Raw genomic sequence first — 27625 nt, forward strand, 5'->3', positions numbered from 1 at the left:
TACATGCAATAACACACATCAGTTGTTCCAAAATATGTAAAATTATAGGAGGGATTGATCTTTGAAAAAAAAATACTCTCATGATCTATAGTAGATATCCAAAATAAACCAGATTGATCCTGGTCTATGGCCCATCAGGCAATCGTTTACTTGCATGGCCTTTTTATACTGATTTTTATGGTTAACTAACGAGAAATAACAGAAAAACATCCACCAATGTATTTTTTCGAATAAAAGTTTTCAGCAATTTCCAGGTGAAAGGATCTTGATTTGTCAAAAGAGTTGAGTTCATTCTTGGGTTAAAAACCTTTTGTTCTATTTTTCTGCTGTAGACACTCTCTCCTAGCATTGTCCTGTATCCAACAAGAACTACACTATAACCCACTGGTATTCTATTTCCACCATGTTCCATAGTTTTATCCTTCTACACAGTCTATATCTGAATTAAACAGGCCCCAAAGAAGGGATAAGTTGAACACAAGCTTCCTCTCCCTTGAAACCTGTTTACCAAAATGTCAAGATGTAAGCTGAATAGGTTTGTTCTCTGTTCAGTACCTCCTGCTTCTCCAAGTCAGCATTTCGTTCAATGCAACACAAGTTATAAGGTTACAACCCCCCCCCCCCCCCCCCCAACTTTAAAACTGTATGGGGCAATACAGTTAAATCTGTCCCTCAGTCACTTTTTAAGCTTGTGTCTGTTTCTTTCATACTTCAGCATTCAGCACATGACTTACAGCTTGTACCATGTAGGTGTTTGATGATACATCCTTTGTAAGGAATGCTTTTTTAAAACATTACTTTTTAAAGTCAAAATACATTCTTCATTGTAATCCCTGCTACATGAAAAGGGATTGAGGCAGTAGCCTAAAATTATACTTAAAGAATAGACAAAATACAATGGTGGGATAACAAGCACTCAGACAAAAACATAATTCATTTGGTAGTGCAGGACTTTGTATTTTTTATTTTTGGATAATCACAATATCTAAACACCAACACTTTACTGTATTCTGTAACTTGTAAAGTTTCTCTTTGTCATGCCCGGGAGAATTTACTCTACAAACAGTTAATGTCTCTGACTGTCTAATGTTATACAGCACATCCCTTGGGTCCTCAGTTTTGGTTTCAGTCCAGAGTGATATTCAGTTTATAATAAGGAAATTAGTCAGCCTTTAATTATTATAGGGACCTGATGTATTTGTCTCTTCTGCACTGCCTCAGATTTATAAAGGCCAACCTTGTTCATGAAAACAACAAACAAGTAAAACAAAGAAAACTGGCTGTATAATTTGATACAGTTTTAGTGCCCCTATGACAATAGGCAGATATGTTAAAGACAATGAGATTTGGGAGCAGCAGCAGCAGGTATTTTACTGTATTAATGTGATTCATTAGGTGCGTTTACACTGGCACAAATATTCTGGAATCTGGCCTCTTATCCTCTCAAATGTTGAGTTTGTATTCCGGACTGAGAGAGATTGCACAACTCCAGCTCCACCTCGCAGCATCTAAAAACGTAAGTGTAACGCATTTCTATATTTTTTATATTAAGTATTGATAATATGTGTTTTTTTTGTTATGTAGTTTACATTTTTCGATGTGTAGCAACTACTGGCTAAACCTAATTGTTTTGTATTACAGATTTAGAAATAGTGTCTGAAGGACACTTGTGCAACTTCACTGATGAAGAAAGCAGGTTTTTAATATCTATCTGGAGCGAAGACAGGATCCAACGAACACTAAATCGGCAGCGGAAAAATCTGTCACTACAGTCATTGCTACAGCAGGGCGTCAGTTTCTTTTTTTTTTTTCTTTCCCCCTCAAAGTACGCTTGCTCAGAGTCTGCTCCTGATGGAAGTACCCCCCTGCTGTTTCAAGCAAGTGTAAACGCACCGTTCCAATAAAGACTGTCCCAGAATCTTATCGGAAAGATTCCGGAACTCTAGTGTAAACGCACCGTTCCGATAAAGACTGTCCCAGAATCTTATCGGAAAGATTCCGGAACTCTAGTGTAAACGCACCGTTCCGATAGACTGTCCCAGAATCTTATCGGAAAGATTCCGGAACTTTAGTGTAAACGCACCGTTCCGATAAAGACTGTCCCAGAATCTTATCGGAAAGATTCCGGAACTTTAGTGTAAACGCACCGTTCCGATAAAGACTGTCCCAGAATCTTATCGGAAAGATTCCGGAACTCTAGTGTAAACGCACCGTTCCGATAAAGACTGTCCCAGAATCTTATCGGAAAGATTCCGGAACTCTAGTGTAAATGCACCTATTGATTCCGGAACTCTAGTGTAAATGCACCTATTGATTCCGGAACTCTAGTGTAAATGCACCTATTGATTCCTCCCAGTTGTTTAAGCTGGTGGATATACCCATACATTTCCAATTTATTTTAATTGATTAATGGTTAAGTCTGCAATCGTAAAGGATACTTTTGTTGTTTATTATCCACTATAGAAGATGTACAGTACATCCTAAGCAAAGGAGAAATAGTGACAGTGGTTTGCACACTCATGTTTTTATCCTTACTGTATATTGAGATTTGCTTATTAGTTTTGTTATGAAACTTATTATGGGGATTCCTTATTGCAAGTTCATTTATAAATATTTGTATTTACATTTTTCAATAAGTATGAGCCTTAGTGTTACAAATTAATATAGTGTATTGTATATAATAATATAAATGATCATTGTTTAAATTACAGTATAAACTTCAGTTTTTTTTTAACATCAGCAAAATAATGAGATGTTTCCATGTTTTAATAAAGCATGCCATAGCTGCTCCATTTTCAGTAAATAATTCATCTCACTGCTTTAATATATATATATATATTTTTTTTTTTTCTAGAAATGTCTAAAATGTTTTTGTCCCAAAATGGAAAGACGTTTTCAGATAAGTCCACACATTGTGGACAGAATTTAAGGGAGGAATTTGTTTAATTTCGCTGTCAAAATCTATATTTAATTCACTAGTTTAAATTGATTCTAATAAATATTGATTTGATTGCTATATTCGGTTCAACACATCCCTGAAATAAGACCTAAATCAGCTCACCAGGCCTCTGTGGCCTCTAAATTAGGCCTTGCAGTATATCCTTATCGCAAGCATGAGGGGCTGTGATTGGTTGGGCCAATGAAGGCTGTATCTTGGGAGCTGCTTTCCTGAATTTGATTAACGTGGACATTTGTTACAAAATACATGTTCCACATACTATCAATGGGCGTATCGGTTGTCCTGAGGTGGTTATGTGCCCCTTCCTCAATGATTACCACCTCTCCTTCAGGGGAAATGGTGGTGGAAATCTGTAAAAAAGTCGACAAGTACTCAAGACAATTAGGATTAACTTGACCACATTGTGATGAAGACTTATTTGAATAGACAGTGGAAGGGAGAAGAGAAATGATATAAACATTTCCACAACAGTTATTCAGTCCTCTGTCTTCAATCTAAATGCATAGGTTTAATCAAATACCATAGGGAGCCCATAACTTTTCCATAACATTTGTTTAATCCCTGCAGAGCATAAGGAAGGTAATAGTAAAATGTTGAAACTGACAAAGAAAAAAATCATTACAAATTGAATAAGGGTCGCCAAGTTCAAAGTGTAAGTTTGAGTTTATACTCCTTGTGTTTCATAAAGACACTACTTCATTTAGTAAATGTTTTGCTTTGTCAGCAAGGGAAGCAAGAAGAGAAATGAGAAATGCAGTCTATTCTTGTATTTTTCTTGCCAATGTCTAGTACTATATACCTTTTGTTTTTCCTTATATTTTTTTGTGTGTGCTGCTGTATTTTATTATGTCTATACAGAAACATGAAAATGGAATTCTAGAAATGGGAAATGTCATGGCGATACCCTATATATATATATATATATATATATATATATATATATATATATAAATTTATAGAACACCCAAGGGATTTTCCTGACCTACCAATAAAACCAGTATATTATTATTATTATTATTATTATTATTATTATTATTATTATTATTATTATTTAAAATAATTGTCTCCCATTGACACTGCATGGTTGAAGGGGGGAAGTCGATATATATATATATATATATATATATATATATATATATATATATATATATATATATATATATATATATATATATATATATATACCCCTACTGCATGGGGTAGTGTGTGATATGATAATGTAATGCACACATGAGGGGTAGGATGTTTATCCAAGCATCCCACCCCGAGGGTGGGCCAATTGTTGTGGGGGGCTTACTCTACTTCGTTTATATCAGGTAGCTATTAGACACAGAGTGAACTGCATAAATAATTGTATTTAAAATCATAACAACTCTGATAACTTGAACAACATTTAAAATAAGGTTTGCATTATGTGAGACAGTACAGAGAAAATCGCAATTGCAATGTGCTATGAGTTATAACGCAACTGTAACCAAAGTGAACAGTTTAAACTTGTAACTTAAAAACAGCAAGTTTCCTGTAGTTTTTCAGGTATTGTGGAGCTCAATTTTGCTTCTTCTGAGTGCCAGTTCTGTGTTTGTTTTTGTTTTGTTTTTTTTTGCTTTGTGGTCAGGTTTCCGTGGCAATTTCTTTTTTTTTCGATGTTGGAAACGTGGGTATCTTGTATTTACCCGATTTTCACTGGATGCGAAGGGCTCTGGAGGGTTTTCTTTATCAAGTACACACTGGAGAATTGTGGAGGTGTGTTGCTGTTTGACAGTTTGACAGTTGGCGCTGGGGTAGCGCTCTGTTTCTAGTATTAATGGGTGTGTGTTTCCCATATCACACAGCCATATGATATGGGAAATATCAACTGTATGAGCCCATTGAAAAAATTGCTCACAAGTCAATATAGTGTCTTGTAGGTCTTTGTGACCTACTTTTCTTTGAAACCAGTTGTCTGAATTTCAAGATTTAATAAAACATTGCAGACCTTTGTTATTCCACGTTCTGTACCGTGCATACAAAATAGTGTGGGCTAATGCTAAAAGATGAGGACTTCAATCATTAATGTTTGCAGTTTTGGAATATTCAAATAGGGTTGTGGAATTGAGATATAGATGTTTTCTTCACCACAGTAGCAACATAACTCATAGAATGGGAGGTCTTACAGGTTATGGACTTTTGGGTTGAAACACTACAGTATTTTGCAGACCACCCAGCGTATTTTTTTACCTGCTATAAAACCAAAATTCATTTGGGACAGATAAATGCAGAGTGGGGTTGGACATTTTGTGACTAGTGCTTTTTATCTAACGTAGACCCTTTGCTACATAGTTCAGATAGACAGTTAAGTTCAATACAGGGTCACGGAAACAAACTAAAATGTACAGCTCTCCTCCTGTACATCTGACAATGCTTACATTTCCCTGCTCTTATTGGCAGAGTTATGTGATCCATGCATTGGCTGCTTAATGCTTAATCTTTGTAAATGCATCTTTTATTTGATGTTTTGAGGGTGGGACATTTGGGCTGCGTATTAAATCTGAGCGCGTCTTAAATTCGAAGGAATACGGTATTTTATTTACTCATAAAAAATAAAAAAAAAACAATAAAAAAGAAACACATGCTATCAACAGTGAATGCCTTTAAAATGGCACAAATACAAACATATATTGTACTTGGAAACTTAATATGCACAAAATATAGGGGGAAAAACTTAATTTGTCAACACAGACCTGTACTTCGATATGAAGTCACATTGCGCATAAAAAAAGCAGCTTCAGTCTTTGTCGAAAAAAAAAGTGCACAGAGAAGTTGCATACATAATGGAAAAATTAAGATAGAGTAGCAATCCACATAGTAGTGCTATCAAGTTTGTCTTGTACACGGTGGCACATTTACTTTGAATTGATGGTTGTCTCTCACAGGCATCAATTCCACAACTCAACAGGGGCTGCATATAGGAGGCTGTGTGGTCCGGTGGTTAAAGAAAAGGGCTTGTAACCAGGAGGTCACCGGTTCAAATCCCACCTGAGCCACTGACTCATTGCGTGACCCTAAGCAAGTCACTTAACCTCCTTGTGCTCTGTCTTTCAGGTGAGACATAGTTGTAAGTGACTCTGCAGCTGATGCATAGTTCACACACCCTAGTCTCTGTAAGTCACCTTAGATAAAGGCGTCTGCTAAATAAACAAATAATAATATTATTATTATTATTATTATTATTATTATTATTTGGCTGATGCCTTTAAGTCAACTTACAGGTGTTACACAGCAATACAAGCTTACAGTGCAAATATAATTAAATACAGTATAGTTTACAGCAAGTACAAATACTACTAAAATATATTATGAGATAATATGTAGCAAGTTAGGGTTAAAACATTTTGAATCTACAATGACGTAATAATAATATAATAATATCTTTATTTTTATGTAGCGCCTTTCATCACCATCACAAAGCGCTTTACAGAGGTAGGCTGTGAACTGTGCATTATATGCAGAGTCACTTACAATAGGACATTGATTTAACATCTCGTCCGCAGGATGGAGCACAAGGAGGTTAAGTGACTTGCTCAGGGTCACGCAGTGAGTCAGTCAGTGGCAGAGGTGTGATTTGAACCGGTGACCTGGTTACAAGCCCTGGACTTTAACCACTGGACCACACTGCCTCCTCTCAATAATAATAATAATAATAATAATAGTAATAATAATAATAATAATAATAATAGCAGTGCAATCCTGCAAGGATAGTGCATCAGCTGAGAATCCAGTAACATGGTAGATCAAGAGGTTTATAAGCGCAGTCTAAACAGGTGAGTCTTGAGGAGGCGGCAGAAGGCAGTGAGACACAGACCAGTCCTGAAGTTCTCTGGTAGCTGGTTCCACCACAGGGGGGCTAGAGAAGAGTAGGAGAAGGCACGATTTTGACACAATTTCTTCATCTCCCTCAGCTCTCTCGTAACTCTCAACAATCTATTCTGTGATCGTGGTATGTACACCCCAAAAATGTACTATGTGCACTTTGAAGAAAGATTACTCCCATTTCCCAAGCTGGAGAAGAATGTTCTTGGTATTAGAATAAAGGTATTCAATTAACAATTAACATTTAATCAAGGATATCCTGCCACCTTGTAAGAGTTATGAGATACTGTATTTTAAAAACGCCTGGGTGCATTTACACAACTTGCCACTCGTAATCGGTTAAATAATGGCTAAGGAGAACACCATTCATTTTTCTACCTCCGAATGCTTACTACCTTAAAATGGGGGCACTTGGAAAGTGTCTTTAAGCATAGTTAAGCATTTTTTTTTATTCCGTCTTTGGTAAAATAAATCCTTTCCTTGAGGCCATGTTTATTTCCAGGCAGACCACATTGATTGATTTTCTGCTTGCATTAAAAATTCATAATGTGTTTCAGTGAATACTGCATATTTAATTGAAAGCTATGTATGTGCGTGCTTGCTTTAGATAGAAAGATAGGAAGATTTAGGTGATTGTTGGAGTTATTTACCTCAGGTCACATCTTAAAAGTGACTTTGCATTTGAGTATTATTAAAAACAAACAAAAGGAGAAATGTTGCAATTCAGAATCTTGACAGGCAGCCCCTTGTGTCATTTACAGGGAATTGTGAACTTAAAAAATCATAATGCACATACTGTATATCACAGTTGCATGTGAGACTCTAGATGGATACTCGCAATCGTGCTATTTCTTAAGCTCGGTGTGTGACAGAAAAAACATAAAGAGGTGAGGAGCAATCCCTTCATGGATGTAAATAAAGCCCTGAAAGGAAAGGTTTACTAAGATTTCTTTCAGTGTTCTGATCTGAGCCTATAATTTTGTTAAGATGGCTGTATACCTCATCCCGTGACTGGGTAACTAGTGGCAATGCTTGCAGTGTTAATTTTCAATTGCGTGGCGCTTTTTATACTCTGTCATGTGATTTGGTCTCTGCTTCAAGTTGTTATGGCCCTTAGTCTTGGCTTGGGTCAAAGGTATAGTAGATGTGTGGTTCGGAGGAAAGAAAATTGCTTATAACCAGTAGGTCCCTGGTTCAAATCCCGGCTACTCACTGACTCACTGTGTGACCTTGAGCACTTAACCTCCTTGTGCTCCGTCTTTCGGGTCAGGCATTGTTGTAAGTGACTGCAGCTGATGCATAGTTCATACACCCTAGTCTCTGTAAGTCACCTTGGATAAAGGTATCTGCTAAATAAACAAATAATAATGTTCAGTATCTTGTCTCCAGGCACAAGGAAATATGTATTTTTGACTAGTTTGTAGCAGTGGGGTGAATACTGTGGTACAGATGTTACATATGCTACACTCTCATTTATACATTTACAAACCACTATGATTTCATGATAACGATGCATATCATTTTTTACTTAGTCTAGGTGGGGGATGTATATATTACCTACTTGTTTTGACTGTCACTTGAAATTTGTCTACCAGAATGCACAGTTGTGAAAATAATAGTGTTTTGGTTTAACCTGGATTGTTGGCACATGTAGGAATTCTTAAGAAAATGTTGGTAAATTTAGTTTATTTATGTTTTCCTTGTCAATACTGTATTTTTAACTTTTTTTTCTCAATGCATTTTGTAGCTGAGGAAGTAGAAAGACTGGCTGCAATGCGTTCAGAGTCCCTTGTCCCCGGAACCCACACTCCCCCAATAAGGAGAAGAAGCAAGTTTGCCACCATAGGCCGACTCTTTAAGCCCTGGAAATGGAGGAAGAAGAAGAGTGAGAAGTTCAAGCAGACCTCTGCAGGTAAAGAAATGGTTGACTTCCATCAGCTTTTAATCTTTTTAACCATTTAGAAGATGCGTAAAACCAATATGCCTTTTAAGCTTATTTTATGGTATGTTTTTAGGTGGTTGTAATAAAAATGATCAACTTCAAATCTTGGGAATATTTAACAACGGCAACATTTGCTGTCTAAGTTGACCTGTTTGTGTACCTGTAGCTTAATTTACAGGGAATTGTTAAGCAGAGTGCACTGAGAGATAAAACATGGAAGGATACAGTAAACACCCAGCATGTAGGACCCTGCTGCTTTTAGAAATGTATCCTTTCGGTTCTGCACTGTAGTTGTTGGTAGATTTAAGCAGTTTTTTTAAGGAATTCAGTAATTTAGTTTCAGCTGTTCACTTTCTGATATGTTGACATTATGATTGTCATCTATGAATGCAAGTCATTTATTTGCCCAAGACTGAAAAATTTCAAAACAATTGCGAATTACAATACTTTAACTGCAAGAACACAAACTTTTGGTTGGTGAGTCTAGACTATATTTATTAAATCAATTAATGCAAATACAGTAAAACCTGCCTTGGCGACCAGCTCTGAAAAGAGACCACCTGTAACGAGTGACTAATTGCAGAGGCCACTTAACGTTTTTCCCGTATAATTTAACTGTGAAGAGCGACCACCTGTCATCTGCGACCAGTGACCCCATTTTCTTACTCCCAGTCATAAAAACAAACCTGTAATAGAGACCGATCTCTGCTTATCAGTCTGTGTTTCTTTTGCTGGTTACCGTTTCTGCATTATACGGTTTCATACTCAACATGAACAGGAACTTTAACATGAACTTGAACTTGAAAGGAAGATGTGAACGTGTTGAAACGAAAGGTACTACTGTAAGTTACAGTTTAAAGCTAAAAGAAGTCAACATGGAAGAGAAAAAAAAAGCAAACCAAAAGTGTATCTTACCCTGGAGCAATGTGTTAAAGCAATATCACAGCTACAAGCCGGTACCAGCTGCCGAACAGTTTGGAGTCGGAAAAGCACAAATCCAAAACCTGTTACGACGGAAGGCAGAAATCCTTGCCAATTATGAGTCAAGTTACTAGACTGAAACCAGACCATTTTTTTCGAGAGCATTTTGGTCTTTTTGATAATGATTGTATAACTTCGCAGTCTTATTTGTGACATAAAGCGGGTCATGCTTTAAACCGAGTTTCACGTTTGCCTATGACAGCACACTACGAGTGCGAGAAAAAAAGAAAGAAAACTAACAGTGAATTAAAGAGCAGTGTTTCAATACTGTCCATTTTGTGGTTCTTTACATTTAAACAAATGCATATAGTTTAGCTTGCTGATTGAGTCAAGGTACTGTAGACTGAAACAAGACTCATTTTATCAAGAACATTTTGTCTTTTTGATAATGATTGTATAGCTTCATAGTCTAGAAAATAAGCACCTTAGAACTGAATTTCCTCTTATTTTGAGTAACATACATGTTAGTAAGCCCACCGAGAGATTTTAAATACAGTACTATATACTTTATGTAAAGTTAATAATAGTAAAAAAATAAGATAGTGTAGTGGGATGCCTTTTGAAGCACATGATTAAAAATGTACACGAAACATCAGTAACAATAGTATTTCTGTACTATCTTAAAGGTGCCCACTTTACAGCTGACTTTGAAGAGAGACCACCTCTTACAAGCGACCACTTTTGCTTTGCTTACTCCCATGAGTGGTTGCTCTTGGCAGGTTTTACTGTACAAAATAGTACATGCATTGAATGAACTACAAAAATGTGAAAAAAAATCTTTAATACTAATTTTAAATTACACTTGGCAAATGTAGTGAATTAGGTATACAATGTATTTAAAAGTCACTAGTCGCCCACCCAGGGATGCCAAAATGTAGTGAAACTTATATACTATATTAATTCAACTTCCCTTTCAGAACAGAATCCAACATTCCAATAAGTAATTTATCAAGTAATTTATTAGTTTTACTGTGTTAATTTAGTTTATACGTGATCTACCAAACAAAACAGTGTTATCAATCTCAACTGATTCTATATATACAAATATATCAATAACGAACTAACTAAAATACAGATAAATGTGCTTGGGGTTAGCGAACATAATGTAGAAACAATTAAAACGTGATGTTGGGGATATGTTTTGGCTCCAGTAAAAACATTATCAATAGGTACCAGAATTTGAACTCAATTCATCTGTTTGACACAATGCTATAAGATTCATCATGATTAACCCTTTGCAGTCCATTTATTAATTGCGCGTCAGGCGTGTCCGGTCCAATTTATTTTCACACGCGCAGTTAATTTTAGACGCGCTGTTTAATTTTTTTCCACAGTCAAACGGGTTTAAAAGGCCCTGCATATCAACAAAGCACTCACTAGGCATCTACAGCCCCGCCCCACCCTTTCATTCGCTATCGCTTTCACATATACTAAGAAATAAATAATAATAATAATAATAATAATAGTCGTACATACCGATCAATCATCTCCTGATCACTCGTTTTATCACCAAACTCCTCAATAATGCAATCCAAGTCATTATTTTATTACTATAACATCTCAAAAAAGCTCTGCAAATGTCTGTGATAGTCTCTGTGCGCTGATTCAGTAACAGCCAGCTTATTTCTTTATGACCGCCCCTATGTAATGCCAGGGGCATGTATGACTATTCATGAGATACGCCTATTTTTTTTATTTTTGTTTTTTTTATCGGCTTGTCTCGGCTCCTGTTGCTCCCACTCGGCCATTGAATGGCTTTCTCGGCTTTTTCCAGAGAAAAAACGACTAGAAAGCCGTATTTTGCGTTTTTTTGATGATGTCGGACAGGGTTATTATTCCACGAGTAGTGCGGGTTTGCTCAGAATTCCATCTGTGGTCTGGTAGACTTCACTCAGGCTTCATTATCCCAGTGGTGGACTATGTGGCATCATTGGTATTTCAAATAGTCAAACTTCTACTTACATGGAGATTAAAAATATTTTGTAGTTATACCCTTTCACACACACGAGTTATGATGGCTCAGAACTGACACTGATGCAGCATTTTGGACTGTGAATTGCCTATATCATCACAGAGCTGCCATATTTTATGCCATCTCTGAATCACCTCGCAATGTGGTTCAGAGACAGTACTGAACCGTTTTAACTCCTGTGTGAAATGCTATGCCGGCACTGAAGAGCTATAGTGGGCGTGGATTGAAAGTCAATATCCCACGTGACTGTATACCAGACATGTTGGATATTTTTGTCATTGGTGTTACATGATTCAAGTACAATGGCTAATCAAGAACGAGGTAGTAATTGGAGACTGGAATAAGTTAAGGAATTGTTAATTTTACTGGCGAGGTGAATTCACAATACAAGGGATGGTGTGTGTAATTTATGGGCGAAGCGCCGTTGCTATGAAAACTCTGTTGTCTGACAGGTCTGAATAATAATTTTTATTATATATATATATATATATATATATATATATAAAAATCAATTTGCTTCCAATTTTGTAATGTCCAATTATTATTCAAATCTGCTCACCGCTGCAACCCCCAAACTAACTCGGGAGAGATGAAGACAAGCACTCCAGAACCAGTGCTATCATCGGTGTGCTTTTTTCACTCTGCAAGCCTGCCATGCAGCCATATCCAGTGTCGAAGGACCACGCAGTTCTGAATTTCGTACAGGCTGGCCAAGGACTCCCCAGCCAACCTACGCCTGGGCAGGACTTGGCCAATTGTGCGGCGCCCCCTGGGAACTCCCATCCACGGTCGACAGTGGCATAGCTTGGATTTGAACCAGCAATCTCCAAGCTATAGGTTGCATCCTGCACTCCGGGCGGAGTGCCTTTACCGGATACACAACATGGGAGCCCCCAACAGGTTTGAAAGATGTACTCACATGATCCCTTTGGCTGTGTGAAATAACATTTCTGAAAGTAATTAGACTGCATCTAGTTTTTTGATTTCTTCAACTCGTCATTCAAAACAGAGACTAGTTGCTATTGCCATGACAACAAACATTATTCTTGATTAAAAAAAAAAAAAAAAAAAAAAAACTTTATTTGCTATAGTAAATTTAAATAGATAGATTGAATGTATAGGACAGCGAGGAAGCAGACTGTCTACATGATAGAGAACATTCAGAGGGCGTGTACGAGAGCAGAGATTTTCTTTCATCAAGCAGAAAAAAGGTAAAATACATGAATCCTGTATTTATGTATCTTCCGGCAGATTGATTTGGAACAGTAATTAAATTCTAATTTTAAACGATAACATTCAAGGTCCTTTACCAGAGATTAAGGACCTTGTATTGACCAACCAGGTTTAAATATACTCAGAATCTTGGATGACTAATAATAAATGTAAGGACTGGTTGGTTCCATGAATGTTTTTTTATTTTTGTATAAATGCAAAGGAACAAATGAAATAGATGAAAAAATAGAAAACAAAATGCAGCTTATGGCTTACCTTTTCTCTATTCAAATTTACTACCGATTAATATTGCTTCTTATTGTCTTTAATTTAGAAGTTGCTTCACATTTTTCTCTTCTGTCTCACTTGGTATTATGGTAGCTATATAATGTGACATTGTTTGTTTTTGTGCCTGAAATATAATTTCTCTGTTTCATTGGTGTCTGGTTCTGTCTGTCTTTCACCATTTTTTTCTGTTTGTAATTATTGCAAAATCAAACACAGTTTGCTTAAATATGTGGACTTTACTTACTTTGAAATTTACTGTGTGCTAAGATGAGTTTGTGGTTTTAAAATTCTAATATAAATACATTATTTTGTAATTACTTTTCATAGACACAAGTAACTTTTGTACTTGCTCTTTAAATCTCAACGCCTAAAATAATAATAAAAAAATGAACACAACAAGTTCTACACTTATTTTGAATTTTGGGTCCCTATTAAGGCACAAAGTTTGGCCCAGAATATGCAGGATTTAGACCCCTGCAAAACCCTAAAATTTTTGGTGGGGGGCATTGCCACTTGCACCCGCGCTGGGGGAGAACCCCCATACCCTCCTGCCTTCTACTTGGTATTTCTAGCCGCCTACTTTAAATGAAAGTGAAAAGACTGTTCAGATAGTCTTTCACTTTAATAGGGCATTTTGTTTTTGGTATAGCACTGTATTTTAGAAAAATAAGAGTAACCATTTTCTTGCACAATAGGATGAACCCCCCCTTCTTGTGCTATCATGAAAATACCACTGTTCTTTAATGCTGACTTGCATATTTTTAAATACAACATAGTTGATTTGAACTAAGCTGTTGCTTCCTAGTGTTGAATTACTTATTTTTCTACAGGTCAAAGCCAGTAGTCTCAACAGCATTAGGATCATGTGGTCTACAGCAGAGAAAATGATTAGGTTCAATGGGACAGCAGTTAAAACTTTTAAAGTGAAAAAAGACAATGTGTTCTATTCTGTCAAGTAAATTATTATATATTTTATACATTTTAATAATGCATGTTCATTCTGTTGATATGTCTCGTGGTCATCCACTTGTTGTCATGCGTGTAGCACTAATTTTGAATTTACAGTCAAATCTGGGGATGTACTGACATACTTGTTATTCCTAGTGACTACTGAGCATCATGTTGGAATTATGTTTTCCATTACAGTAAGCTTATTCATTAATTCATGTAACTTTTACAAATTCGGTAACATCAAGTCATTTTTATTTAGTTACATTATATGGATCAGCAATTAATAATTTAGTAGAGGATTAATTGACAGGCACCAGAATGCAAATGTTAGCTTGCGTGTTTGTAGTACTGTATTTATTCAAAGGTTGCAGTTACTGTCTTGGGAGTAGAGTCTGCACCTAGCCTGGAAACATATACTGTGGTAGTAATTAAATACATTTTAGCTGTATGGCAAATGTCCTCCTGTTCTAAGCATCCTTCAGGGTCTAGCTGCAGAGGATTTGAATTAGGCGTTTGCTTTTTTTGTTTCTTGCCACTGACATGCTTTTACAGCATTGTGCAGTGTGGCTGTTGATCATGTCCAGTGATCTGATCATTTGAAGAATGTGGACATATGAGGATTAGTGTGTGAGTAGATAAGACTGAACTCTGCAGATTATCTACAGACCAGCATCTGATCATCTCTTGTAGCCATACGCAGTGGGAGCAAACACTTAATCTGAATAAGATATTGTTTACTATTTAGTATCCCTGTTGTGGCCTACTTTTCATAACTAGATGTAAATGTGAGTTTCAGTTTTCAGTGGCAAGTCAACTGTGTCAAAAGGTTGTGCTGTTAGAATTAATGGCTCATATTTTGAAGCAGATGAGAAAGTCTGGTAGGTGACATTTCTCATAAAGACTGTATTAAAGTAATATATAGCTCATTTTTCTTCTCGTTATGTTTAACTGGCCTCAGAGGAATCAAGATATGTATGCATAGTGGTGTTGAGCCTGTAGAATTCTAGCTGCTTGCTGCTTCTGAGTATTTCCAGCTTCCAAAGAAACCACACAACACAGTGGCCTTTCAACTCCTGCTCCACCTTGTTATGTTAACCCATTGTGTGAGCTAGGCTCCTCCCTATCCTTTTATCTCCTATAGTAAATCAAATCTACTGCCTATTTAAACCATTAGTTACACCCTATACCTTCGTCTTGTGTTTTTTCATTATGGTTCTGAACCTAAGCGGATTGCAAGACCCCCAGCTAATTTCTTTTAGTGTAAAGATTAAAGAAAAAATTAAGTTTGGAGTACTTACCGCACATCTCTTCCTCGGATTCTGAGGTTTTCGAAGATAACTTCTTGTCTCTATCAGAACATTCTTCGACAGCTTCAACCCAGGGTCTGGTCAGCCCACCATTCTTCCCTCTATCAGGCGTCTTCGTAAGATCCAAACAGGTGCCTCCCGAGCAAACTCAGCAATTTGGATAAATGGGTGTCCAACATCGAGCGAGAGAAGCAAGTTTCTGTAGTTACAGTATTTTTCTCCATTCCTGCAGTAAACTCAGCCGCCGCCGCCACAGCTACCGTCAGTTCTGGTTTTATACCAACCCCGGTCTCTACAGTTGAGCCTCCGATCTACAACCTTGCAGCTGCCACAGCATATGGTTCTGCTGCCTCAACCACTGCCCGTCGTCACTCAATATCCCAGCAGATTCGGTGAAACATAATCAAAGGTAAAGACGTTAACCTGGTTTCACTGTTGATGGCTACATCTGAGTTTCTGGACCATAGAGTAGTGGATTGTGGAGATCTGTCAGTCACACTGAAATCCAGAGACCCCAGATTAGTGAAGAATCAAACCCTAGGGGAATTCGTCCTAGCCTTTGCTATGTTCTTTCTACCCGAACCGCAGGCAAGAACTGGATTCTTATGAATTCTACATCGTGGAGCTGTCTGTCAGGTATGGAGGGACCATGTTTTTCGACCACCACAAATCCTTTTCAGCAAAAGCAGCAACTATTTTGGCAGCAGATAACCACATCATCGACTGGGCACAACCTGATTTTAGATCTGTTCAACAGGATTTACAGTGGTCTGAGAGATAACACATGCGGGGTCTGCGGTTCCACCGGCCACTCAACCTCTCTCTGCCTGAAAGCTGCCATAGCATCAACCTCCTCCAGATCAGCAGTCTGCATCACTTCTTCCTGCTTTTCAAACAGATTCTCGATCCCTAACTCCATCCATTCTTCAGCCCCACCTGCGCAATCCACAAGGGAAGACACATTTGGGCAAATTTTAAAGTAAAGCCAACCCATCCTTCTCTTCGTTACCTGTTTCGGGATATGCTGGGAAGAATTTTTATTTTTCTACACAGTTAACTTTTGGCTGCTGCAGCAGCCTGAAAATATTTGATACTCTTTCAGACGCTTTATGCTGGATACTTCTCAATTCATATCATGTTTCATTTTTGCTCCACCTTCTTGATGATTTTCGCTTGATCTCTCCTCCCTCAGATCCGCCATCAGAAGTGATCGCCAATCTTAAAAGTTTATTTTCAGAAATTAGCGTCCCGCTTTCAGAAGAAAAAACAATCGGCAGCCTTCATTCACTTGAATTTCTAGGAATCATACTGGACACAAAGTTTGAAGCCAGCCTTCCCGTATCTAAACTCGACCATATTCGTTCTCTTATTCAGAACTTTCAGATCAGAAAATGCACACTTCTGTCTTTACTGGGCCATTTCAATTTTGCAATTCGCATTATCTCCCAGGGATGGATACTTTTGTCTCAATCACTCTTTCATCGACAGCAAAAAACTTGGACTGCTACATCAATATTTTATCAGAAGCTAGGAAAGACATTAAAAGGTGGTCTGCTCTCATATAGCATTGGAACGGCCTGTCTGTGTTCCATGATAGTTTCATTTCAGCACCTCACGACCTGGCTTTATTTAAGGACGCTTCATTTACAGGATTCGGAGGTCTTTTAAACAGTCAATGGTTTTCTAGTGCATGGCCACTAGAAATCGAAAACCTATCACCGCATCTAAAATCCACAGCTCTTCTTGAAATGTACCCAATAGTCACGGCAGCACATCTATGGGGTCATCTTTGGTCAAATAAATCAATACTATTCTTTTGCAATAACAAATCTACAGTTCATATTATCAATAAGGCCATTCCAGCTCACCTCTTATTTTGCAATTACTGTGGCGGTTAATATGAATTTCAGTATCAAATAATTTTCTAATCCAAGCCCGCCATCTACCGGGTATTTATAATAATGTCGCTGATGCTCTTTCTCGTTTACAAATTTCCAGATTTCACCATCTGGTCCCTACAGCTCTGCCATCTCCAGCAGTTACACCCCAGTTCACCAGCTAATTTTCAACTGAATCCAACTATTAGCAGATTATTCAATGCAGCGCAAGCATACCTGACTGCAGCACTTGCTTCTTCCACCAGATCCTCTTATTCCACTGGCTGGACCACCTATTTGACTTTCTGCTCCCAAAGCAGAATTAATCCGACCCCATTCAACCAGGACTGGATTATGGCTTTTATAGTGCACGCAAAGGACTCTTTACATCTTACACCAGCTACAATCCAATCCTAGTTGTCAGGAATACAATACCAATTTCGCTTGATGTCCATTACCTCCCCAACTGTCCTGTCAATACCAGCTGTCCGTCTCCTCCTGCACGGAATCTCTAAGAACTTTCCGACGGCTTCTCCTTCTCGTCTGCCTATCTCTATAGATATTCTGTGTAATTTGATTTCAATCCTCCGTCAAGGCTGCATCTCTACATTTGATGACCTCTCAGTGGAAACTATGGGCAGGATTTTCAAAAGTTCGTAAATGATAACTCCAGTGTTTAATCAACAAATCATTATGTAGCATTTATTTTGGCATTTAAGAGGTTGTTTATGCCTATCTCGTTATTAAATAATCATGATTATTTCTTACATTTTGTTTGCGTCAGAATTAAAAAGCAAATCCGTGTTAATTGTCATAATTTATCAGGAGTTAATTTGCACTTGGAAAAGGAAGGTTTTAATTAACGAAAGACTATAACCTGACCTTGAAACAGAAATTTAATAGACTACGGCTGTGACGCCGATGATATAGACTACCTAGGTAATTCAATATTTGTAGTTAGGAAAATATTTTAGACTTTTATATACTTGTGGTTATGAATGAGATTTGTTCACTTGTTTTGTTTTAACAATTTGTAACCTTAGCCCGGAAAACACTGCCCGATAACATCGCAGGAAGGTATGCATGGATGCATAAAGTACAGTGGCAATAGGTGAATCAATAGGTGAAAAGATGAGGCTATGGCAATAATAAATATATACAATTTTGGCTAGAACTTAAGGTGACGTGATCGTGAAAAGCTCAAATGACTGGAGACAGTCCATTGGTTTGTATATAATGTCCGTGCCGATATTTTTTTAAAACAAGACCTGACAGCCACACATTGTACTTTTTAACTATTAGACAAACTATTTACAGAATACTTAAAAACTGCTGCTATAATCATGATTCATTTATTATTAATAGCGTTATCATTAAATTATACCGAATCATGTTTTTTATTTACAATGAAGGTAACCTATAAGTGTCGCCCAAATGCTTCTAGTCAGAAAAAACATGTTTTCCCTTCGTTGTAAATAAAAATGTGATTTTGTATAGTTTAATTGTAACGCTGTTAATAATAAACAAATCATGTAGCAGGACTAATAGCAGTTAAGTATTCTGTAAACATTTAGTCTAATGGTTAAAAAGTGCAATACAGGGCTTGCTTTCAAAAGATATCGCCACGGACAAGAATGGAATACCTAATGTGATTGAGATCATTGACATGGATTTTGCATAAAGTGGTCTTTGTTTTCACTGAGAGAATAACACCCTTGACACTGGAGAAAGTTCTGTGTCAGTCATTACTGAGATTGTTCTATCCTGGTTGATCCTGTATGTGAGCATTCTAATACGGCTAATTTGCTTTGAAAATATTGGTTCTTGCTGTTGGGATCATTAAAAACGGGTGTTCGTTATAAGAAAGGTTCGTTATAGTGAAGTTAACATGTGTGTAACATATGTATATATATGTATATTGTGAGACAGCAGGGAGGGGGTTAAAACCTCCCTGCACAGAAAACATGTGAAAATGCACACTGGTTTTAGTTTAATTGTATTTGTTTATTGTTAATTTAAATTGGTTAATTGTTTTATTGTTTAATTATCCCCTGCACCTGGTGGTTGTTATTAAATTAGGACCAGGTGCAGGGTATTTAAGGAGTGAAGCCAGAATGCTCAGGGCTGCTGAGTAGAAGGAAGCAGGAGAGGTGCTCTGCTTCTGAGCAGTCCGGAGAAAGAGGTACAGTTTAAACCTGTTAAGGTTTGGAGCAGGTAAACGGCTTAGCCGTCCTGCGAGTGAGTCAGGTTCCAGTGTGTATAGTAAGCGCTCCAAAAACGGAGTTAGGAGTTTGTTTGTGTTTTGATTTGTGTATTATTAAAAATAGCGCAACCGCGCTTTGAAAATCCATTTCTGTATGCTGGGTCGCAGTTCTTAAAGGGGCAACGAACCTGAGTGAGTGGCAAGCTCGCTCACAAGTGGTACCAGAAGTGGGGCAGCAGAAGTGCAGTTTTTTTTTTTAAATGGGCAAGAAGAGCAAGCAGAAGCTGCAACAGCAACTGCTGGAGGACCCAGCCAGCTTGTTCCCGTGGTGCTCCTGGTGCGGGAAGGAGGATCATCGCTGGCAGGCATGCCCATAGGGGCTACCGGGTGACTGGTGTGGTCGCTGCGAGGAGTACGGGCACAACTGGGCCGGATGTCCCTATGCGCCGGCCCAAGCGTCAGCAGCAACACCGGTAGCTCCAGTGCCACTGGGTTCACCAACATCCAGAGAGATGAGGTTGGCTCCATTGAAAAGAAGGGAGCCAACAGAATTGGAGCTGCTGCTCCAAGAATGGGAGCAGGCTAGCGGAGCTCCGCAGCCTCCCGAGGGTCCGCTGCCGTCGCCTCCCGAGGGTCCGCTGCCGTCGCCTCCCGAGGGTCCGCTGCCGTCGCCTCCCGAGGGTCCGCTGCCCTCGCCAGAGCCCAGAGGGGAGGAGCCGCCGCTTCCGGAGCCCAGAGGGGAGGAGCCGCCGCTGCCGGAGCCCAGAGGGGAGGAGCCGCCGCTGCCGGAGCCCAGAGGGGAGGAGCCGCCGCTGCCGGAGCCCAGAGGGGAGGAGCCGCCGCTGCCGGAGCCCAGAGGGGAGGAGCCGCCGCTGCCGGAGCCCAGAGGGGAGGAGCCGCCGCTGCCGGAGCCCAGAGGGGAGGAGCTGCCGGAGCCCAGGAGCCCAGAGGGGAGGAGCCGCCGCTTCCGAAGCCCAGAGGGGAGGAGGTGAAAAGCATACCTCCACCACAGCCTCGACCACCAACCCTACAGTCCAGTTCGGCGCCGCTGCGTCCAGTCCCTCACCCCTTGCTCCTGGACACCCTGCCGGTCTTCCTGGACCTCCCTGTGCTGGGCCTAGAGCCCAGGAGTCTGCAACACTGGCCACAGCTCTGCCCCTGGTTCCCTGCTCCGCTCTCCCCGAGCACCCAGACGTCGCTGGGCTGCTGCCAGACGTCGCTGTCGCTCCCCCGCGCCAGTTCCCAGGGGAAGATCTCTGTCCACTGCTGCATCCTCCAGTGCCCCGGCCTACGCTCTGGTCGCCCCTGTCGAACCGTCGGGTCCCCTTGTTGCCGGTGCGCGGTCCTTACCTGGCGGGGCCGGGATGTGGACCGATCCACCCTCAAGTCCGCCCGTGGAAAAGGGAGGAAAAGGACATTGATGGACTTGAGGTTGGGTGGTTGGGTTTTAAGGGAGGAGGTGGCCGTCTCGTGGCCTGTGTCTTGAAAAGACAAGAGGAGGGATATGTGAGACAGCAGGGAGGGGGTTAAAACCTCCCTGCACAGAAAACATGTGAAAATGCACACTGGTTTTAGTTTAATTGTATTTGTTTATTGTTAATTTAAATTGGTTAATTGTTTTATTGTTTAATTATCCCCTGCACCTGGTGGTTGTTATTAAATTAGGACCAGGTGCAGGGTATTTAAGGAGTGAAGCCAGAATGCTCAGGGCTGCTGAGTAGAAGGAAGCAGGAGAGGTGCTCTGCTTCTGAGCAGTCCGGAGAAAGAGGTACAGTTTAAACCTGTTAAGGTTTGGGGCAGGTAAACGGCATAGTACATATTACAGACTGACAAGCTCAATTATTTTTGTTTCCTGTGAACAAAATATGAATTCGATAGCTTTTCGGAGAGGTTCATGGTTGCACATTTTTGACATGATGAAATATCTCTTTACAACAAAATAGCTGCCATATTTAGAAAGTTAAAATGAACCTAGGAGGCCCTATTCAGTTAGAGAATCTCCAGCATTTGGAGCATGTTTACGAAAAAGAGAGTCAAAAACGACATTGAAATTCCTTATGCAATTGCGTTCCAATGTTTCTCACCAGTGAAGCATCCAATTATGAGGAGCAATAGCGTACCAGGGTAAAAAAAAAGCTGTGACTGATTACAGAAGAAATCCTGTCTGCTTGCCCAAATGAACTCATTTGAATGCAGCGAGTACAAATACTGGTAAACATGTGTTCTTTGTGTCTCTGTCTCACATGACTTGAACTTAATGAAAACATTAAACTTTGGCCCTGTCCCCACTATGCATTTAAACCATATTAGTTGCTTTTGAAACCATCTTAAAAGTGCTAAATACAGCATCTACACTACAGAGTGTTTAATACCATACTCAAGAACCGGACTTGAGACCTCCTCTGGAGGTAGTCTCAAGTGTTTTAAATTAGATCGCATCAGGTAATGAGGTTTGTCAGAAGTGAGGACAGTGTAACACGGAATACATTTTTTGTATATCCTCCAATATCCCAAAATGCTGTTTGATGTGCAGTATACACTGTATACAACTTAATCATAGCACAAGCCCAAAGAACCATACTTTTTAGCATAAAATTCACATTTATGGCATGTTAACGGAGCCTATACAAAGCCTGCCTATGGTGAGACAGTTGCTGCCTTCTCCATCGCTGATACCTTGTGCTTTTCAGAAACAAAGCCATAACATTCATGCTAAGTGGGCACGGGCTCCTATTTGCGGGGTTGTAAACATAAAATCAGTGCATGGTGGTATACTATCGTATTAAGTCCCAAAGCCCATTGCGCTGCTAGGAACTGTAACCAAACTATTTTAATAGTGTTTGTATGCATTAAGCCTGACTAAACATGAAACGGTACTTCAGTGTGGGTGCTTTGAGCTGAATTAATTAGAACGTTTGAGTACAGTTCTCAAGATTGGTTATGCAGTGTGGACAAAGCCTTTGATTCTGTATTTCTTGAATAGCAATGCTGTTTTTTGTGTACCATTGCACGTGGTAGTTGTAAAGTTGTTTTAACCTTGTTTTTTAGAAAACTGTCTTGTATTTAAAATTTTATATATATATATATATATATATATATATATATATATATATATATATATATATAATGTATGTATTTCAGTTTTAAGCCAATAATAATGCCAAGGACAAGGTTTTATGTAAAAAATATATATAAAGTAGGGGTTTAAAAACAAACCACAAAGATGCTAAGTCTATTGTTTGCAATAACAGATTTTATGTTAACATAGGAATGTGACATGTTTTAGCAGATTAAACCTTATGAATGTTTGCAGTAAATATATTTTTTATTTCACATTTTTTATTCTATCGTTTTGGAATTCAACTTCCATTCTCAAATAGCTCTCAACGCACCCTTTATTAGATTGTTTCCCATATGTATTTATACTGCAACAAGTACTTATTGTTAATACAATTGTGTTTCTGAAAAAAACACATAATCTTTTAAATTAAAAATGATAGCATCTGGTTACATTTTACCAGTGTGATTGATAAATTCTAGCATGAGTAATGATGTCCGTCGTGTTGTGTAGCAGTTAAAATATTTAGGTGTGAGGGAACGGGTCGACGCAAGAGTCTAATTTTGTGAAGTTTTCAGGGATGCACTTGTAGAATCTGGTTGGGATTCCCTTGTTTAAATGGAGAGTATATTATGTTCCTGAGCTGTAACATGACATCAAATTGTTTACAAAATAAAGAGATAAAGACATGCAGTATGTGTTTGTTAGTCAAATATATGAACATACCAGCCAAGTACTGAGGGGGTTTTCTGAAGTGTCCAGAACATTTACATATACAAAAAGTGAATTGTACAGGCTGCTGATAGCAATTAATTGTCACAAGGGAAATATGTAGTTTTATTGTATATTTTTGCGTTAATTGTTGTAAATAGATTGATATAATTAATTGTTTAACTGCTGTGGTGCTCCACCGGGGACGATTACCTGTCTGCATGGAGCAGCAGCTGAAAGCAATCAGCTGTTCCGGCAGGCAGGTGGGCGTGTCTCAGCGGAGCGTCAGTATAAAAACATAGAGATCACTGTGATCGGGGCTGCTGCAAGGCCTGCCGTTTTCACAGCACCTTTGATTTATAGTTTGTTGTATTGTTTTAATTTTAGTGTCTTTTACAGTCTTGTACCGTCCTCTGTGCGGTACCATCGCTGGTAGCGTCACATGACATTATTGTTTGTTTTTTCTTTGTTTTATGTGTTAATAAATACTGAGCGCTGTGCTGGCGTGTTTCACTGCACCTGTGTCTCCGTGCCTCCATTCCGGCTCTCACCTGCCTGTCTGCCTGCTTCAGTGCGGGAACAACACGCAAGAACGCCACACAACCTGAGAATTAATTAGTGCTTATCTATCAAAGCTCTTCTAAAGTCAGACAACTGTCTTGGAATAAACCCAGTCAATTGTCTGTCCATAATACTTACTTCATCGGATATTATTGCAGACAAAAGCCATTCAATGCCAACTTTGTGGGCTGCTTTTTAGCGTTCTCAGCCATTGCAATTAGGTGTTGATTCTGTTGCTCTTCATAAATCATCATTATGCACCGGCAGCTTCACATGAATTCAGTTAAGATGTAAATGTATATTCTTTATTACTGTAGTTTCCAAAGCTATAACACAACTCCTCCCCTGGATGCCTATGTTAACAAGATGTTTTCAGCAAGCAACATCAATTTTAAAAGACACAATTTAAAAAGGAGAAAGGAGACACTAATCAGTCCCATTTACTAAATATAGGTGTTCTTTTGTTCACAGTGGCTTGCTTTTAATAATGAAGTCACCTAGGGGCCAGTTAATTGAATTGCTCCAGTAGGTGGTGGGCACAGACTGATCTTGCCAATTACTGAGCTGGGTTCCATTTAGGACAGTCATCAATCAGCGCTCTGGGAAAGGGAAGGGGGGCACTGTAGCTGTTAGGGCCTAGAGATAGATCCTTGTCTTGGCACTGTGCTGACTGGAGATCATGGCAGTGTACTGGATTAATGTCCTTATCTTTTGGCTTCGCCCCAGTTGAATGGAAATAGAATCAGGAATCAGAGACCTAATAAGCAGCTCCATAAAAACCAGAGAATTTATATATTTCCAGCTCATAGGAGGTGAATAGTAATCTAATAAATAATTATTTCAGAAAATCATTCAGATTTAAAGACAGAAGACGCTCATATTTAATCTCTATTTTGTATGTACAGTGCAGTGAAAAAAGTATTTGCTCCCTGTCTGATTTTGTGCATTTTTGCACAATTTTCAATTTGTATTTGGTCAGATTTTTTTGTGGGTTGTAGTAGTATATAGAGGGAGTCTGAGAGAAAAAATGACCCCAAAGTTTGGTGCTTCTTTCATTTGTTTGGTGTGCAAGGTAATCAAACATGCAATCTTCAGGTGTGAAAAAGTTATTTCCCCCCCCCCCCCCCCCCCCCCAGTTAACTCAACCCAATTAAAGGGATAATTAGGGTCACGCGGTTTGAGTACTTTGGTTAACAATTGGGTCAGCCTTGCCCAATATAAATCTGAGTGAATTTGGCCCTTACCATCAGAGTGAAGTTGTCAGCACACAGGTTCTAGAGGCACATCATGCCACGAACAAAAGAAATTCCTGAAGACCTCCGGAAAAAAGTTGCCTATCAGTCTAGAAAGGGTTACAAAGCCATTTCTAAGGCTCTGGGGCTCCACCAAACCACAGTCAGAGCCATATTGTCCAAATGGAGAAAGTTTGGGACAGTAGTGAATCTTCCCAGGAGTGGCCGTCCTGCCAAAATCTCTCCAAGAGCAAGGCATAAAATCGTCCAGGAAGTCATAAAGAACCCTAGAACAACATCCAGGGACCTGCAGCCCTCTCTTGCCTCTGTTAAGGTCAGTGTTTATGACTCCACCATCAGAAATGGGATTCACGGCAGAGTAGCAAGGCGGAAACCATTGCTCACTAAGAATAACATGAATGCTCATCTCAAGTTTACCAAAAAGCACCTGGATTATCCTCAAGAGTTCTGGAACAATGTTCTATGGACAGATGAGTCAAAAGTGGAACTTTTTGGCCCACATGGACCCCGTTATGTCTGGCGAAAACCAAACACTGCATTCCACAGTAAGAACCTCATACTAACAGTCGAGCATGGTGGTGGTAGTGTCATGGTTTGGGGATGCTTTGCTGCATCAGGACCTGGACGTCTTGCCATCATTGAAGGAACCATGAATTCTGCTCTGTATCAGAGAATTCTACAGGAGAATGTCAGGCCATCCGTCTATGAGCTGAAGCTGAAGCGCAGCTGGGTCATGCAGCAAGACAGTGATCCGAAACACACAAGCAAATTTACATCAGAATGGTTGAAGAACAAGAAATTTAAAGTTTTGGAATGGCCTAGTCAAAGTTCAGACCTAAACCCCATTGAAATGTTGTGGCAGGACCTGAAACGAGCAGTTCATATTTGAAAACCCATAGATGTCACTGAGTTGAAGCAGTTCTGCATGGAGGAGTGGGCAAAATTCCTCCACGACGCTGTGAGAGACTAAGCAATAACTACAGGAAGCGTTTGGTTGCAGTTATTGCTGCTAAAGGTGGCGTAACCAGTTATTGAGTCTAAGGGGGCGATTTACTTTTTCACACAGGGGCATTGGGTGTTGCATAACTTTCTTTAATAAATAAATGAAATATGTATCAATTTTTTTGTGTTATTTGTTCAGTCAGGGTCCCTTTTATCTAATATTAGGTTTTGGTTGAAGATCTGATACGATTCAGTGTCAAAAATATGCAAAAATGCAGAAAATCAGACAGGGGGCAAATACTTTTTCACAACACTGTATAAAAGTATAATACACAAGTGAGGTAGACAAATGTTTCAGCTAATGCCATCAACCGTATAATTTTACTGAAGCACCTCTGTGATAGGAGATTATATTTTCTTGGAAATCTGCTGTTCCCACTATTGAATCTATTTCACTCTCAATTCCATGTGTATCTGTGTCTACAAATGGGCCAGTAAGAAATCTCTTTTTAAATAATTGTATTTATTGACAAATTATTTAATACCCAACTGCTTGGCATAGGAAGTGTTTGCTATGGAAGGTATCAGAACTGGAGGAAATTTAATTATTGTTGTTTATATTTTTAATGGCAAGCAAACTGTACCTGAAGACCATTGCTTACGTGTCTAATTCCAGTTAGAAGTCAGCTGGATCATTTGAGAAGATGACAGAGACAGAGAATTGTGACATCTAGAAGACACACAATAACCCAAAGAATTAATGCAGGTAGCATGCAAGCTGAATCAGTCGGAACAGTGTGCATGGATTTAGACAGGATGACGTTTTTAGAGTGTAGCTATGTCTGATCTGTTTTTGTGATTGTGCAGTGAAACTGTGGGATGTCGACAGCAGTGTAAAAAATATAGCCCTGAAACAACGGCCCAGAAATAATTTAGAGTGATAAATATATACAACGGGGAGACTGTTCAGAAGGCATTCTTTATAAGTCCTCATTGTAAAAGTTCTCAGGTGTCTGTTTTTAGGTCCTTCTTCCCTTGTTCCCCTGATCACAGCACGAAGAGCATTCCTCAGCGGTCTGTGGCAATAAAGCACATGCACAAGCAAACAACAATGCAGCATGCTTTTTCAGTGGCAGTCTTATTTTTCACCAAATTTCCTCTGCTCTAACTAACTCTGCCGTTAGTACTCAAAGCTCCGCCCCTGCAATCACCCTTATACCAATCTCCTCCGGTAGCTTCAGCACCTTCCATTCAGGATATCTTTTGACCTGTCATAGATAGATAAAGCAAATATGAATAGAACATTCAAATGGCTTGAGTGACCTCTAGAGCACTAGTACAAATGCAAAATGTTATTTTTGTGTTACTTGTAAAACAAATGTATAAATTGCTGTCAAGCACACAATATAATACTAATTATTCTTTGCATTCATTTTCTGAAGCAAATGCAACAAGTAAACAATGCATGTTTGTTTTTTGTCATAAATACAACAAGTAAATGATATCTGTTCATTTAACATTTATAATTATAAAACAGTTTAAATATAGGTCCTGTGTCT

The 27625-nt window shown here is 39.0% G+C and overlaps 1 protein-coding gene across 10 annotated transcripts in view; it reads left to right on the forward strand.

Annotated features, from left to right (window-relative positions):
* The window catches only part of LOC117400272 (phosphatase and actin regulator 1), a 266155-nt gene that overhangs the window by 127699 nt on the left and 110831 nt on the right, over window positions 1–27625 (forward strand). For 9 of the 10 annotated variants that reach the window (XM_059022608.1, XM_033999946.3, XM_059022611.1 and 6 more), the window contains exon 2: window positions 8556–8720. In XM_059022608.1, the coding sequence (XP_058878591.1) occupies window positions 8556–8720 (165 nt within the window). Of the gene's footprint in view, window positions 1–8555; window positions 8721–21075; window positions 21310–27625 lie in introns of those variants that run through there. The other variant, XM_059022615.1, reaches the window with a different exon arrangement.

Source organism: Acipenser ruthenus, chromosome 4, assembly GCF_902713425.1.
Source record: "Acipenser ruthenus chromosome 4, fAciRut3.2 maternal haplotype, whole genome shotgun sequence".
NCBI classification, from domain to species: domain Eukaryota; kingdom Metazoa; phylum Chordata; class Actinopteri; order Acipenseriformes; family Acipenseridae; genus Acipenser; species Acipenser ruthenus.